The sequence below is a fragment of the Diorhabda sublineata genome, chromosome 9, assembly GCF_026230105.1.
Source record: "Diorhabda sublineata isolate icDioSubl1.1 chromosome 9, icDioSubl1.1, whole genome shotgun sequence".
Taxonomy (NCBI): domain Eukaryota; kingdom Metazoa; phylum Arthropoda; class Insecta; order Coleoptera; family Chrysomelidae; genus Diorhabda; species Diorhabda sublineata.
The window spans coordinates 23,773,419-23,789,253 of record NC_079482.1 but is presented as its reverse complement, the minus strand read 5'-3'; the positions used below and the strand labels follow the sequence as shown (position 1 = coordinate 23,789,253).

At 32.9% G+C, this 15,835-nt stretch overlaps 1 protein-coding gene across 18 annotated transcripts in view; it reads right to left on the bottom strand.

Annotated features, from left to right (window-relative positions):
• Positions 1-15,835, bottom strand: part of LOC130448898 (protein muscleblind) — a 584,866-nt gene that overhangs the window by 300,881 nt on the left and 268,150 nt on the right. Inside the window, exon 3 of one of the 18 annotated variants that reach the window (XM_056786486.1) lies at positions 5,219-5,602. The exons of 16 other annotated variants lie outside the window; for them this stretch is intronic. In XM_056786486.1, coding sequence (XP_056642464.1) covers positions 5,585-5,602 — 18 coding nt within the window. In that variant the 3' untranslated portion in view covers positions 5,219-5,584. Of the gene's footprint in view, positions 1-5,218; positions 5,603-15,835 lie in introns of those variants that run through there. One more of the 18 variants, XM_056786485.1, reaches the window with a different exon arrangement.

Here is a 15,835-nt window from a genome sequence, read left to right as displayed (position 1 = left end):
TATTATAGCATACAAACGATTTTCACAAATTAATGGTTTCATTGTGGTTTCAAGCAAGAAAAGCTCCTTGATGTTCTTTCATCATTTTACTTCAATTCGACGAGGGAATACGACCTGAAGCCGACTTTTTGTGTTCAACACGACGGGGAAAATACCCTAAAGCCCGGTTTTTCATGCAAACAATTATGTAACAAAAGAAATTGAATAGAATGTTAGAAAATGACACGGATCATGTTTGTTCAAACAATGTATAGAAGAAGGAAATAATCAAATTGTCATTGTTTTTGAATTTTTAGTTATGATAATATAGTTAACAGATATTCTGAAAGGCTGGGCTTTCAATATTGAGAAGAAAGTTCTTCTGCGGAAAAAATATTTTCAGAGTTTTGGACGAAAAACAAACCGTTTTCGTCGTCATTTTTAAAAAAAAGTCATGTGTTCAACGCGCACATTTGAACATAAGTTTTTATTCATATAAGAAGATCTGAAATAAACGAAAAAATTGAAAAATTAGTACATATTTATGTTTATAGGTATTTCAAACTTCCATACTACTGGATAATACAGCGGAAAATAAGAAAAATGGAGATATAATATTTCGAAGTAGACAACAAAAATTTTACGAGCAAAGGATTTCCAAGTAATTTGCACCAGATTTTATTTTCTTCCTGCAAACGAGGTCGTTATACAGCTCGGTTTGTCTCGAACTTACAAGTTGTCCTGTATTCATGGCCTGATTAACATTCATAAACGGTTAAATATGCACGCGTACTAGTCGGTATAACCCCCATAAATATTTCATACAACCCTCGGAAAATTCCATTAAAAAATAAGTGAGATAAAGAGTTAACTAATCAAGTAAGACTTTTAAGAAACGAACAATTTGTAATATATAAGTCCGTTACAGATAAATGAATATTGATTAATTTAATTGCAATGTATTGCAATCTATTATTCTACTCTCAACAGTAAGGTATTTATCTTAGAATATACTTGAAAGAGTAATATTTTGAAAAACATAGTTGAGCGTGAAAACCTAGACATTTCTTTCTATTTGGTTTTCATCAATCAAGCTTCCGTTAAAATAAATTACCTTTTTGGAATCCTGAAATTGACGAAAACGGAGTTAGAAGGTATTCAGAGGTTAACACGAACAATGATGATGAAAACAACAATCACCACCATAAAAAAGTGTGGAAGAGGCTTTATTGACGTGGACAAACTACACAGGTAATGAAACTACGTGAATTCTTTTACAGAAAATCAAAAACTTCATTCCTACATCGGATTATATCCAAGGCGATTAAGGATTACTCACTTCTGAACCTCGCCTAGTCAGAAGAATACCATCCAGAAGCTGGAAGAATCGTCATAAAAGACTTTAGGCGGTGGGCATCACCACGACCTCAACTAGCTCCTTATTGTAAAAGAATTCTCCAATTACTAGTGGAAAATACTTGCCAAAGACCGAAGGCTTCATGAACACACTATTTAAACTACACCAACACCCACAATTACACTGTATGACGAGCGTTTCGATAGTCAATTTATCATCTTCAGAGACTGATGGTAAAATAAACCCTATTAACTTTACTGTCAATCAAGAGAAATTTTCATATCAAAAGGTATAAATGGAAAAAGTTGAAGAAAATTTAAATGATTTACATCTATTTCATGATTTTAACTGACAACGGATCAAAAACCGAGACAACTGGGCGAATTTGGTAGTTCTGGATTTTGGCGGTGTGGTTCAGAAGATTGTTCTTCTTCAGTACAGAGATTTGCATAGTAGACTATTTAGCAGAATTTGCTGTCATCTTACAATAAGGATCAGAATATCGTGTTTGTGATGATTCCTCGTTTACCAAAGATACCAGTAGATTTTCCATTGGATTTTAACAATTTCCCGCACATTTCGTACCACGAATACCTAAATCACAAAGCCAATCGTAGGTAGTTTGCAGAATTCACTTGCAAACATGTTTTGCAAACAAGAATCGTTGATGTTCTCGTTTTGTACAATGTCAATTCTACTTAATAATATTTCTAACGTTCTTACAAGGTGAAGAAATCTTTCTGCTAATCATAGTATAAATAAAAAATGGGGAGACATTGTTCGAGAATTAGAAAGGAACTTTTTGTATTCGATATATTACATCTAACCATGACTAGACGTAACATAATAAAGCATTCACGGACTATCTAACAATTTATACAGCTGGTTAGATACTAAAAAAAAAAACCCGAAACACATTCATTTAATAATCAAGATTCGAACTCAGATAATGCAAAATCAAAGTGTTAATTGAGATTGTGTCAGTAGGACAAGTTACAATAGAGTTAATTTGTTTTTAATAATAGCTACAGGGTGTTCTCAATTAAGTTTAAATTAATAATTGAGTATGAGAGCGATTTGAAAGGTGAAGTTTCATATTTTCGATTGAATCACAGCTTAATATCATTTTTTTCCATTTTCATAAAAATATTCTCAGAGATTCACTCATACAATTATCAAGTATTAGCTAAATGTCTAACATTTAATTGAAAATCCCTCACTACTAACATTTAGTGAGTTAGGTTTTTCATTTTAGCGAGAGTGCCAAATTCGGACACGAGCACCTAGCGCGAGTACCCGAAGGAACGATTTTCTCTGTTTTGGCTTGTATCCACATTATTTATTCATAAAAGAATTGTTAAAAATATACATTAGGGAAATTACACTGTAGCGTAGGTGGTCGATTGGTACGAATGATTCATGTTTGACAGTTGACGTTGGAAATATCATTTTAAATCAAAAGTTTGCTTGAGTCGGAAAAAATTCATACTGTAAGCAGAATGACAAGTGAAGAACTTGCTACACATAATAATTTCAATATATTAAACCATCCATTCATTTTACGGTTAGGTCTTTTCAAGAAATTTCCAAGAAATATCATCATACCACCCTCACACATGACCGAATAATACATCGTTCTGTCAACTGTCAAAATAGAACTGTTATCTAGAGGTACCAACCCACTACAAAGAATTACCAGAAATTGTTTAGGGATGGAAAATTCGTGCGATAATAATAATAATAACGCAACAGATAAATATATTTCTCAACTAAAAAGCCATTTTCGGGTAGATATCGGAAACGTTTTTGCCTATTTATCTATTGTGTATTCCGAACCGTTACCCAATCAGCTATCTGACAGATAGTTTAGTGATAAAACTCTGCCAGATGGTTGTCGTGATTGTTTAATGCTGATCAAAAGCTTTCTCGTATCGAAACTTCATTGAAACGTTCAAATATAATCAAAAGTAATCTATATGTAATTTTTTTCTTTCGATATAACACATTAGATTAAAGTTGGGTTAACTATTTTCCCCAAAAACAAAATACTGTCGAAAGAATCGACTTCATCCGAGGAACGCATTGTTTTAGAATTCCAAAGGTGTAGCCGTTGTTTCGCTGACATGTTTTGATGCCCAATTATTGCAGACAAATTTCTGATCCCGAACTCAAAAAAATCATTTGGTAGTTCTCTACTTTAACCTAATTAATTCAGGTCTCGAGGAACGTATTTTGATAATACTAAGAACCCATTGAGGTCCTTAAGAAATAAAAAATTACACTACTATTGATATATTTTTGAATACTAATTTCATTGATTAATTTTTTGATAGAATCATCGACAACTTCTTAGATTCGTTGGAAAAGGGAAATCAAATTATAAACAACTAATTAATTAATTGTGATAAGTTGGATGCAGTTTTTTTTTTGTTTCCACAAAGGCTTCCGATTAACAGGAAACGTAAATGTCGGTATAAACAGAGAAGTAATTATAAAGGAAGTTTGAAAATGTGCTAGAGAACAAAATGAAGTACGTTTTTGAACGGGGGTGGTAAATCTTGTAGTCGACAGTATAAACTCGCAATTAAAATGACGGGATGCAATAAAGTGAGGCGAAACGTTGTTTCAAGGGGAGAAGAGATTTGTAAGTGGCACATTCAGAAAGGAAAGTATCAAATTAATGAAACGAAATTAACGAGATTGCTTCTAGCTGAAAGAAAAATCGTTCTGATAATCGTTTACCCAATTTCGTGAAGGGTTTGAGGACGGAAATCACATTTTCACGGTGAACACTGTTTATAATTCAAATTTTTACAATTACTCGCACGCGGGTGGGTAACCTAAGCTAACCTAACCTTCAGCTAGTCTGAAATATCTCACATCTAGTTTCCATTACAGACCGGAATTATTCGGAACGACACTGCAGATCACCACGCTAAAGAAGTCTATGATTATACTCCGAACTATTTCAAGCTTCATTCTCATATCTCTTTGAAATTATTCACGGTTACATGAAGTCTTCAGAGAGTTTGCTACTATGACCATCAAATACTTACCGACTGCAGTCGATTTTCTACCATGTAACAATTTCATCTGTCCAATTACGAATTATAATTTTCTATTGTGACAGTTTTGTGATAATTCTTTATATAATTTTCATTCCTGTCATAACTGGTATTTGTTTTTTAGACGATTTTATCAAATTTATTTCCACGTAGCCATTTTTTAAGGTTTCCAAACAAGAAATAATCACTCGATGCTAAATCCGGAGTATACAGTTGATGGGAAAATAATTCGTAGCCTAATTATTGACTGTATTTACTGTATATGCTTATAACTTTAAGTTGTCGATGCAATAAACCTTCGGTTTAATTTCGAATTTCCCAAACACGACTTTATAGGATGAAAATTCTAAGTTGACGTCAATTGGCAACAAGAAATCTAGAAATCACTAATCCAGGTGAGGTAGTTATGGCTTCCACAATTTTTGATACTTAAAATTTCGTTCGGCAAGTACCAAATCGTTTTTCGATATAAAGACATCGACTGGACATTAAAAACTTTGAGCATCTTCTGTTTCAAGAAGCCGCAACCAATTTCAATACAATTCACGCGTACTTTTGACAGAAGAACTAACTTTGATCTTCATGTTAATAGATGAGGAATTTGAATAAACTTTTATCATAATCGTAAAACTATTTACTTTTTATAGTATCCATAATTTCTGAACTCTATTAGCATCAGTTTGTTTATAAAGAAATGATTTTATTTGGACAGAAGATCCACTATTTGAATGTATATTTCCATATATTCTCAATACAAAGCATTTATGAACAACTGCTTCATTCAAATTCCATCAATCACGTTTTTCTAAAACTTCGCTAACAAAAGGTAAACATTGCCATTTCGATTTCCGGTAGTGGTCCTGTAGTCAATATGTCAGTGTCAACGTTTAAGATATTCACGGAACTAGTAGCGACCGACACCAATGAAATGTATAAAGACAGTGGTTGAGGTTATATCAACATAAATCACTGTTATCCAGGGTTTCGGACTTCCCTCGCAATTATTTCGTATTGTTTGCTCTTCCGAGAGATTTATGGATAGTTCTGTAATAAGCAGCATCAGCAACCGAATAGAAATACAATGATTATGGAAGCAAAAAATTTAAATTCATTTATCATGTTTTGAAAGCCGAATTTTGGTTTGACTTGTCTTTGCGATGTAAATACCTTACCTAACAGTCGATCAACGAAAGCAACATACCTGTAACAAAAGAAATAATAAAATTAAATCACTATAAAGACATAACAAATAACAAAGAAGAGCAAAAAAGTCATCACCTTATCAGGTGAAAATTAATGGTAGTTCTGCTTAGATTTCTGATTCAACACGAGTTCTCAAAAACTTAAAGTGTTGACAACTATTAGCCATTGACAACTTTTCATCAGATATAAGCTACGATTTAAGCGTTCCAGATTTCTTTTTATAGAGTCAGAAGTTTTTGTTAACTAACCTCATATAATAAAGAGAATATCCAATCCAATAATTTCGCCAAATATTATGGAGTTAGTGTGAAGAAAACTAGAGATTGATACTTTTTTGTTTTTGGAATATGTTTGGGCAGATCTTTATATGAATACAACACATAATTTGGGTCATCGAAGTATATTATAATTTCATAAACATTCTGAAAGCTTCCAACACCCCGAAAATTTTAAATGAAAAAGGGGGTCGTGTGGCACCTTGTTGAAAAGGGATTTTAGTCATTTGTTCACGAATATAAAGTTTTTTAAATTTGGTATAATCATAACTAAGAAAATCAAGTTTTAAGATGTAAAATCACACACAAAATATACAACAATTCACTTCTTAAGAATAACCAAGACAATTTTGGAATTCTCTTCATATTGCTGAACAGAGGAGTAAAATCCCTTTCCATCAAGGCGTCACACGACCCCCTTTCTTATTTAATATTTTCATATTGTAAATTATCAATTTAATAATGAAACTCGACCTATTTCAATTTGTTTACATAGTATATATTAGCACTTAATTTGAGTCTATTCCATACATCGTATAATTAATTTCCCTGTTTTTTTTTTGAAAAGTTAATTCCTTTGTTCGGAAAAAATAACGTTAATTCTACCTGCAATCTACGGATTAACTAAGGCATTTCAAATTTAGTTAGAGAAAAGTTTTTACCGCATTTCGTGTAACGTTAGCGTGCGACGCCATGTGGTCTCCGGATCTGGAAATGCAGGCACCATGCCATTGGATTTTTACGAATTCCAGCTTTCCACTATGTCGGTGAAATACGCCAACGAGGGTTTTCGATAATAAAATAAAGACAAACGCTAAAAATCTACTTACAAAGCGCAATAATTTTCACTAACGAGGTGGTTTCAATATAAACTTTATAGAAAAACTCAGTTGAGTTATTTACTATGGCATGGAAAAAAAACTTTAATAGAAATATAACCTGGAGATTGTGACTCTAACCAAAAAATTATCAAGCCAAAAGTAACGAGGAAGATAATGCAAGAATGCAGCGGATATGGGCCTGCCATAAAACGAGGAAAATCCTTAGCAGGTATCTTAACGCAGAAAATAGCTGGACCATGACTAGCTGTAGATACAAATATCTCAAAAGGAATAAAGAAAGAAGAATCTCGGGGAGGATCAGCTTTAATAAGTGCATCCAATCTTCAAGAAAGTATCCCTTCTAGAAAATTCGAAGAGTACATACCAGAAACGATAAAAAACGAAGAAGAAAAGATGAGGATAGTCGGACACTTAAGCCCTAGAAAGTAGGAAGAAGAACGAGCAGCAGAGAAGACTGAAGATACCATAGGACGAGAAGAGGGCGTGGAATGAAGCTTTTACTTGTTTGGACTATGTGCGCAAGACATTCCTGGTTTTAATACACTCAAAAACAGTTCAATTGGCGAAGAAAAATGTATCTGTTCTTTAATAAAATAATAAAAATGATTTGTTTGGTTGAACGCACTCATCTCAAGAAACAATGTGAAAAAATTGAAAATCTAAGTAGAACATTGAAAGTGTAGTATATAGACGTTAACGTTTAGTGTTTAAGATAGCATCTTAAAGTTCCGTTTGACGTTTACGGATATGATCCCAAATTTAATTAGGTTAATCATTGAGTTTAGTTTGTGATAACTTCCTGATAATACGCACTCGACTACTCAAGTTGAATCCAGCGATAGATTTAGGTGAAACTTTGGTAATTAATAACGAAGAATTTGTAGTTCACTTTGCATAACAACAATCTTGCAACCGAAGTCTGACACAAAGCTTTTGTGTTCGATATAGTGAACAATCTATTAAATAAGAGTTTTCGGCAACCATATTCCGTTAAGTGTAACGTAATCGAAATTAAAACAGTTTTGCAGCTACTTGATCACGCATACATTTACACCGTTGTCATATTTTCGAAATCACAGTGTACAGTTATTAGGACAGTCCAGTTGTAGATTCGCCGAGGTGTTTTTGGTCATGTGTTCGATAATTTGTATGTGTCTGATTCTTTGAAAAGTTACAGAGAGTTATCAAGACGTATTTTTTCATTTTTGTCGGTTTTATGGAAATAAAGAGCTATTAGATATTAACATGAAAATTTAAAACTTCTGTTTGTTGGTTACTAAAATAAAACAAACAATTATTACAGTGTATATTACAAAAGATAATTTTTCGAGGTTAAATCAACAAACCCTCGTTTTATTGTTTAGGTCAAAACAATAAGGCATTTGCCGTACAAAAAGGATCTAGATTGCAATCATTAAAATGTTTTTGAAGAGGGAATTCCGATATTTCTTTGAGAAAATCAGAAGGGGTGTCATATGTTATTCAAGGGATGAATAAAACAGAAATAAGCTCCAATTTTCAAATTCTTAAAAGGGCTCTCAGTGACAATGACTTAATAAATAAACCTGGCAATATCTACAACATGAACGAGTCTGGGTTGCAATTAACCAGGTCAGGTTCAGGCTGCAAAAGGTTCTAAAACTGTAGGTTTGTCAACCTCTACAGAATAAGGAGAAACAATGACAGTAATTGGTTGTTGTAATGCTGAAGGTAATTTACTGCTAGTAAAGGAGTTAAGAGATTTTAAGGCCCTCTCTCCCAAACCAATATGGCCATAACTGGGAGATATAGCCAATCCTAATTTTTCAAAAGGTGTTTTAATTCATAAATGTGATTTATCGTTGATTTTTGATCAGAGTTTAATTTTCTATCTATATATTGTCATTTTATCCAATAAAATTCCTTTCCAGTAGAGTCTCAAAGTTATTAGGGCCCTGGAATTATTTTTTTAATTATATCGATGACCTTTTAATCTATTTTTCAAATACTGAGATGTCTGTCGCACGTAAATAGCGTCAATATATTTTCAAGCAAAATATTATCAGGTTAATACAAAGCTTGTTATTTGACCTTTATCGAAATTGTATCCACTTTATTTTAACACTTATTTCAAAATCAGAATTAAGTGAAATCTCTCTAACTGAGCTTGGAAGTGAAAATAAATTATTTTTGAAAAGTTTGAAGAAAGATACTATTACAATAATTATTTTCAAGCAAGGATTAAATATCCCAGATTATGTACAACCCACTTTACACTGCCGACCAATCTAATACTTAATTTACATGATGATATTACGGATAACAAACATCACATTATAATTTTGTTGTTTAATGATGTCGATAAATAATATCAGCAGCGACCCTGTTTTCGCCGGCACTCGTTCACCACAGTACATTTGACAGGAGAAGCACATAATAATTTGCAGGGTCCTTCGTATCTTGACGACCTTACTTTTCCTACTTCGGGAAATGTTATTGGGGTGAATTACCCAGAAAATAATACTTAGGGCCTTATTATGCTTTATATAATGGGTGGAGACCTCGACGGCTGATAATCCAACCGACAAGATGTTACCAAATGAAGTTACAAAGTGACGGCACGAAATGGTATTATGGAGATGGAAATTCGGTTTTGGAAACGTCTCCTTCAGGGTTAATTATCAGTATTTGTCGCATTAATACTATTTAATAGAAAACTTTAATTTTTTTTTATTATTTAGGTACAAAAATTATTTATAGATTTACTACTTCATCAACTAGCAGCGATATAACAATATATTTAACAAAATTAACTTACATTTAAAGTATGCCGTTAAAACTCACTTTTATTTGTTTGAATGTTCATTATTCTCAATCCATTTTCTCGTCGGATTCCAAATATGCGCAAAAAAAAGTCAATTATGTTGTCACGGCAAGAATTCCAGGGTCGATTTGGCTTAAGGAAGCGTGTACCTGCTCGCCGATTGTCAAAGAAGCTTCAATTAAATTCGTGTCTTACTGCTAAGGAAGGTAAATCAAATTGAATTACATTTCTGTGATACCCTCAAGTAAATATTGGGATTTGTCTTTGAACATTCCAACATTATTTGAATAACAATGTTAGGGAATACCAACATAAATAAAATTAGCTTTCATTTTCCAACATCTATGTATTAATTTATGCATATCGAAATCAATTTTTTTACTGGTTATGACTTGATACAAGTCCATATTCTAAATCATGTATCAACCGTTTTCTATTGAGCATTTTAAAAACATAGACAAAAAGATACACGACTACACAAATTTCACTTATAGTACAGTCCAATTAGGTTCTAGTTTTATTTTTATCCAATTAATTATTGGATAAAGTAGTCAGTTGGACTTTATTTTTTGTGGCATAAATAAATGTACAAAATCTATATTTTTACAACAGAAAATAAACTACAAATATAAACTACACCCTGGGATGTTTCATATTAGTTGATTTTCAGCAGCTAACACTGTAGGTATGAACCGTACAACACCATGGACGTTAAGTAAATGAAACACTTCTGGACACTCTATGTTTGTAACGTCATTTCCATCAATTGTAGTTTCTTAGGCATTTTATGTTTATGATCTCTTCAGAAATATATGTAACTATTGAATTAATTCACCCGAATTACGATAATTTCGTATTTAATCGCTATAAGCACAGATGGGTCCTTCCAATTAGTAGCTTTGTCTTTGCTAAATGTGATGGTATATTATTGCCCGTCTATTTAACCAAATCCCATGTCAATATGTCTATAACAAAGCTATGAAGTGTGATCAATATAAAGGTAAAAGTAAACGACCAAAATATTTTTAAAAACCAATTCAAAATTTACATTTAATGAAAAAAAGTTATATCTACATCTAGAGATTGGATAAAATCTGTCAACTTGTAAACCTGTCACTGACAACCATGTAAGTAAATCATCGATTTTGCATGAAGATCTAAACAATTGGCGCAAAAATTAGACAAATATGGTCCTGATGAATTCTTGGAATTCAAGATGAATACGACAGATGGAGTTCATAAACAAAATTGTATTTTCGGAAGCAGCGATTGATTTAAACTCGAAGGTAAACAGAGTTATAGATATCTAGGTTAATCACAAACTAAGTTTCGAATTGGATTGCGCGAACATTGAAGTGCGAAACGTGCCAACTTCCAACATGCTTTGTTCTTGAAAAGACGCAATTTGCATTGGTATTATTCGAGTATCCTAATTTCTTCAAATAATGGAAATAATCGATCAGTCCGATGACGGTAGGTGCGATTAGGAGCAACAAAAGTGCGTAGAGCCTTTCCAGAATGTTTTCATGACTAACTCTAGCTGCCTAATAACGAACACAAACTAAGAAGAGCACGTCCGTTATTGAAAATGGCCAAAATTATTGAATCGAAGTTTAAATTGTTAACTCATACACGCTATTCGACAGATTTAGCTCCCTCGGATTGTTTTCTGTTCTCAGACTTGAAAAAATTATTTGATGGTCAAAGATTTTCCAACAATGAAGAGGTGATGTCTGCAGTTGATGATTATTTCGAGAGACTTGACGATTCTTATTATAAAAAGGTATCGAACTTATTGAAAATCGCTGGTAGAGCGGAAAGAGATCAAGCACGTAGAAAAATAAATATTTTGTTTTCCAAAATATTTGTGTTTTCTTTGTTTCTCTAGGTTCTTCTGGAACAAACCTCGAATATATTCTCAATCAAATATACATGCACATAAATTTGTCATAAACTATAAATGTATTTTACATCCGATGAATTAATCATCAGATAGATTCGGCAATGATCTCGCAAAATTATTACCAATTTGACTATCGATTTTAGTTAAAGGACTAACAATAACAGTAGATAGTAGATAGAAGGTGTCGGTAAACAAACATTAAAATATAGAGAGGAGCGTAATCAGGACTAGAAGTAAACATTTAACGTGGTGAATAATACTATGATCCGATATTATCCACCATTACGTAACCATTACCTTGTATTCATCCACGTATTTTGAATTCATGCATACGAATTAATTTGGAAAATAATTCAAAAGCGTGGTACTGAAGCTAAACATAAATTTGAATGTAATTTCTAATTAATTCGAAAACGTACCACCCTCTATATTTCGGCTAATATAGAAAATTCGAAAATATGTTTTTTTCAACTGAATTGAATTAGGAGCGGGGACAGACACAACCCCTAATGTATAAAACAGATATTGTTGACAGTCGTTCGTCTACCTTAGTATGAAAATATATGAAAAAAAATTACATTTGCAACAATAAATATGAAATTACAAATAACAATTATTTTCAGAAAAATTGACGAAAAAGAACCAGTGGCAGTTATGCGATAAAACATCGATGCTGTTCGTACACTGATATTTCAAGATCGTTATTTGACAAACCGTGAGATTGAGGCATACTTGGACATTAATTTACACGCATAAATTCATTAACGCATCAACATTTGGGTGTCAAAATGATCGCGTTGATTACCGCATAATTTGACAATCGCTCAACAAAACGCTCGTGTCGATTAGCATAAAGAAATACTGAAAAAATTCAATATCGGTGCTTCAAAAGACGTCTACGAAGCAAATAGTCGTTCGAAAAAAATCAGGATAACTAATCGCAGAAGACGAATTATTCTCCAGCAGTTCAGTTTATGAACAGTTAAAACCTAACCTAATTCAACTTAACCAAATTGATGGGTTCTCTTTCCATTAAATTGCGGTTGATTCGCTCAAATCACATGTCATTATAAATCATTAAATTAGAAATAATTTAACTTTTCTCTAGAACATTCTCCAAGTCTTGATTTAGGTCTTCTATTACCACACTTGATGTTTTGTTTTGTACCAAATCCTCATCTTTTCATATATCTTCTGGATCTACCTAGATCTCATCACGTGTTGGTATGTCTTAGATAATGTTTTGCAATCCTCATGAAGGATGCCTTCAGTTTTAGATTTCGGCCTAGCATTTTCGTTTCGATTCTTTTGTGTGTTTTACATTAGAGCTCATGTAACGGATGTTGTTGTTTCTATTTGAACAGAAGTTGGTGCTATTTAGACAAAATGACGAGCATGTAAATTTGGAAACAATCGAGACACTCTGTTCTTATCATCCAGATCCATTATCATCCATCTATTTGGTATGAACTCAGTCATATCAAATTCTGTGTGTGTGTGTGATGGATCCTAATAAAAAAATTTCTGCTTGTTGATTTATGCAGTGTTTCTTGTAGGTAAGAGACCTGTCTAGCGTGACTCCTGGGTGTTTTGGAATGCAGCTTCGTTCCAATTCAACTCCAACAATAGAAAACTAAACTCAAATTTGGCTTCCTTATGTCTACTACTAGTGTTTTTTGATTGTTGAGGTTTGAGATGGTTTGTAGTTTGGTACCTTGAAGAGCAAGAATAATACATTGCATCGTCTGGTCGAAATTTTACGTCAACGTAAGTTTGAATACACTTGAATCGACGAAGAATGACAGTGAATTTGATTAGACTCAGATCATATCAACTTAGCTAATAGTAGCTGATGATTGTCAATCTCATATGAATATGAATATGAAAATGAATATGCTGAGTAAGATTAATCAGTTGTCCAGTATAGCTTTTACCAGGACAAAATCAAACTTTTTGTGCAGAAGGGATAAAAGATAATTCAAGATTAATTTTTCTAATAATTTGTAGAAATGACACAGAGCAATTGGCCCACTGCTCATACCACAAGAATCAACATACTAGCCCTTTTCCAAGATAAATTTATATCATGAAAGAGGAAATTAAAGAAAATAACTAGAAATTTGTCAAAACGTAGATGATTTTCGAGCATTTAAAAACCCAGATTAATTTGAAAAATTTCGCAATTATCAAGGAACGATAACAATAAACCCATAAATTACTTCCATTATCCTTGCCAGAATCAACAGGATAGTATTCCAACTTAGAATAAAGTATAATAGAAAAAATTTAAGTTTGCCATTCATTAAGTCATTATTATATAGAGGTTATTTATAATAAAATAAAAGCAAAAGCATTTTTTAGTTTTCTAGTAAATGCGCCGCAAACTTCTCATCAATTTTTCCATATTTTAGAATGAAATTTCATCAAGTATTATTAACGCAGCTATATTCCACTAACCAACATTTATTTCAGCATAAAAAATAAATACTCGTACCATACGCCTTTGATCTTTTCCATTTGTGAATTAGTTTCAGCGTTTTCGAAATATTAGTAATTTATTTCATCGTTTAATACCGCTTATATTCAAATTATTTTCCGGGAGAGGAGCGTCAGTTTGCAACCCTCCTCAGTTCAATTAGTTTGCCTCGTTTAATTGAATCTTATCTCGATTCTCGTGTTTGTTTTAGAAGCTTGTAGACTCGACACACGATTGAAACCGAATGAGACATAAGACAAGACATTTTCAATTATTTTGAATCGTATAACTTGTGATGTAATTATTGGCTTGTGATATCATGAATCCAAGTACTTCAAAAATCATCACTGGAGCTGGAACAGGAGTACGTGAGGCCTGGTTCTCTAACCAATCATTACTAGGCTCCTGTATCATCTTACAAGTAGAAATTCTGTAGGAACATGCATGGAAATACGATTCAAGACTCCCTACTCCTTACTTCTTACGTCATAAAAGAATCAAAGGACATAAACTGACCAAGAGAAGAGCATCAATGTCCTTTATCAACTCCGCGTATTTGGCTGCTGCTCTTATAAAAAAGAGTTCAAGAAGAGTGCCGGCTAAAAAGTACTCTGGATCGCTCCAAAACCAAAATCTATTTGAATTAGATACGATTGCTCTCTAGTATTGTTCACAATACCACCTCTGGATGCGCCTGATTCTAAAAGTCTAACATAAACTAACTAGTACAGTTTTTAAAAGGAACAGGAAGAAACTACAGTTCATTCAATTCTAGAATGCATCCCCATAGCAATGAAATGCGAGGGATAGTTGGGATAAGAAAACTGTGGAAAACGAGCTGCAATTATTGCAAACAGTTTTGATAATTTGTATGACAAATCTTGATATAGCAGCGCATTGAACCCCTAATTGTTAAATGCCAATACCATTACAAAATAGGATTATCGGAATCATCCGTGTGGTCGAATTACCACTCTGAAAGTTCTTCGAATTGGGCAGAGCACACGTTTAAAATTTACGATATAAATGAGAATTATCTTTTCAATTTAGCAATTTAACGACCAAACGCCATTCAGATCAACAAAAAAGCTCTTTCAATAAACCGATTTTATCGTTAAAGTGTTAGATAATAAACTTAATATTTAGCTTCCACTAATAATAGGCGTGTCCGATGCTTGCCAATGCTGTGAATTTGGAAAACAGTTATTGGGGCTGACGCAATTGCAGACCTGTGACTTGGTTACCCGTTACCCTGATGCTGAAGAAACTAACTTTATGCAACCTCAATCGTCGTTGTCCTTTTCATTTCGAAATTTTGGTTGAATAATAAGCACTTGTCAGTACGCTTCGCTTTTCTAGGTAATCTTCTAAAATTACGCTTCCAGCATTCCACACCCCACCTGCGTATTCGACTTCAGGAGCAAAGAGTTAACCACGTGATTCCCGAAAAATATCACAACTTTTAGTGGGGTATACAACATGATTTTATCGTATCTTTTGATAAATATTCAACTATTCATATTACGATATTCATTTTGTTCTAAATACCAGATACTGTTTTTATTAATTCATTTCCTATTTCTATATTTTGCATTATTACATCAAGTCTACATGATCTGTCTAGTTACTCATATTTAATGTAATTCGGATTTAATACGTTTCGAGTTGGGAAAACTCCTTCCCAACTATATTAAAGATTTTAATTTATTGCGAAAGTCGGTGGATGCTTCTTATCGCAAATAATATAAAAGTTGCATTGAAAATCGTTAGTCGGTACACCATGTAAGTTTGGCTAAGAACTTGCAGAGTTATTTTGACGAGATAACTTTTTGCAGAGGAGCCACGGCGAGGTTATAATGTAGCTACTTGATTAAATCTCCACCAAACATCTTGTAAAACTTTCCGAACTTGTTCAATTATACCCATTCCAAC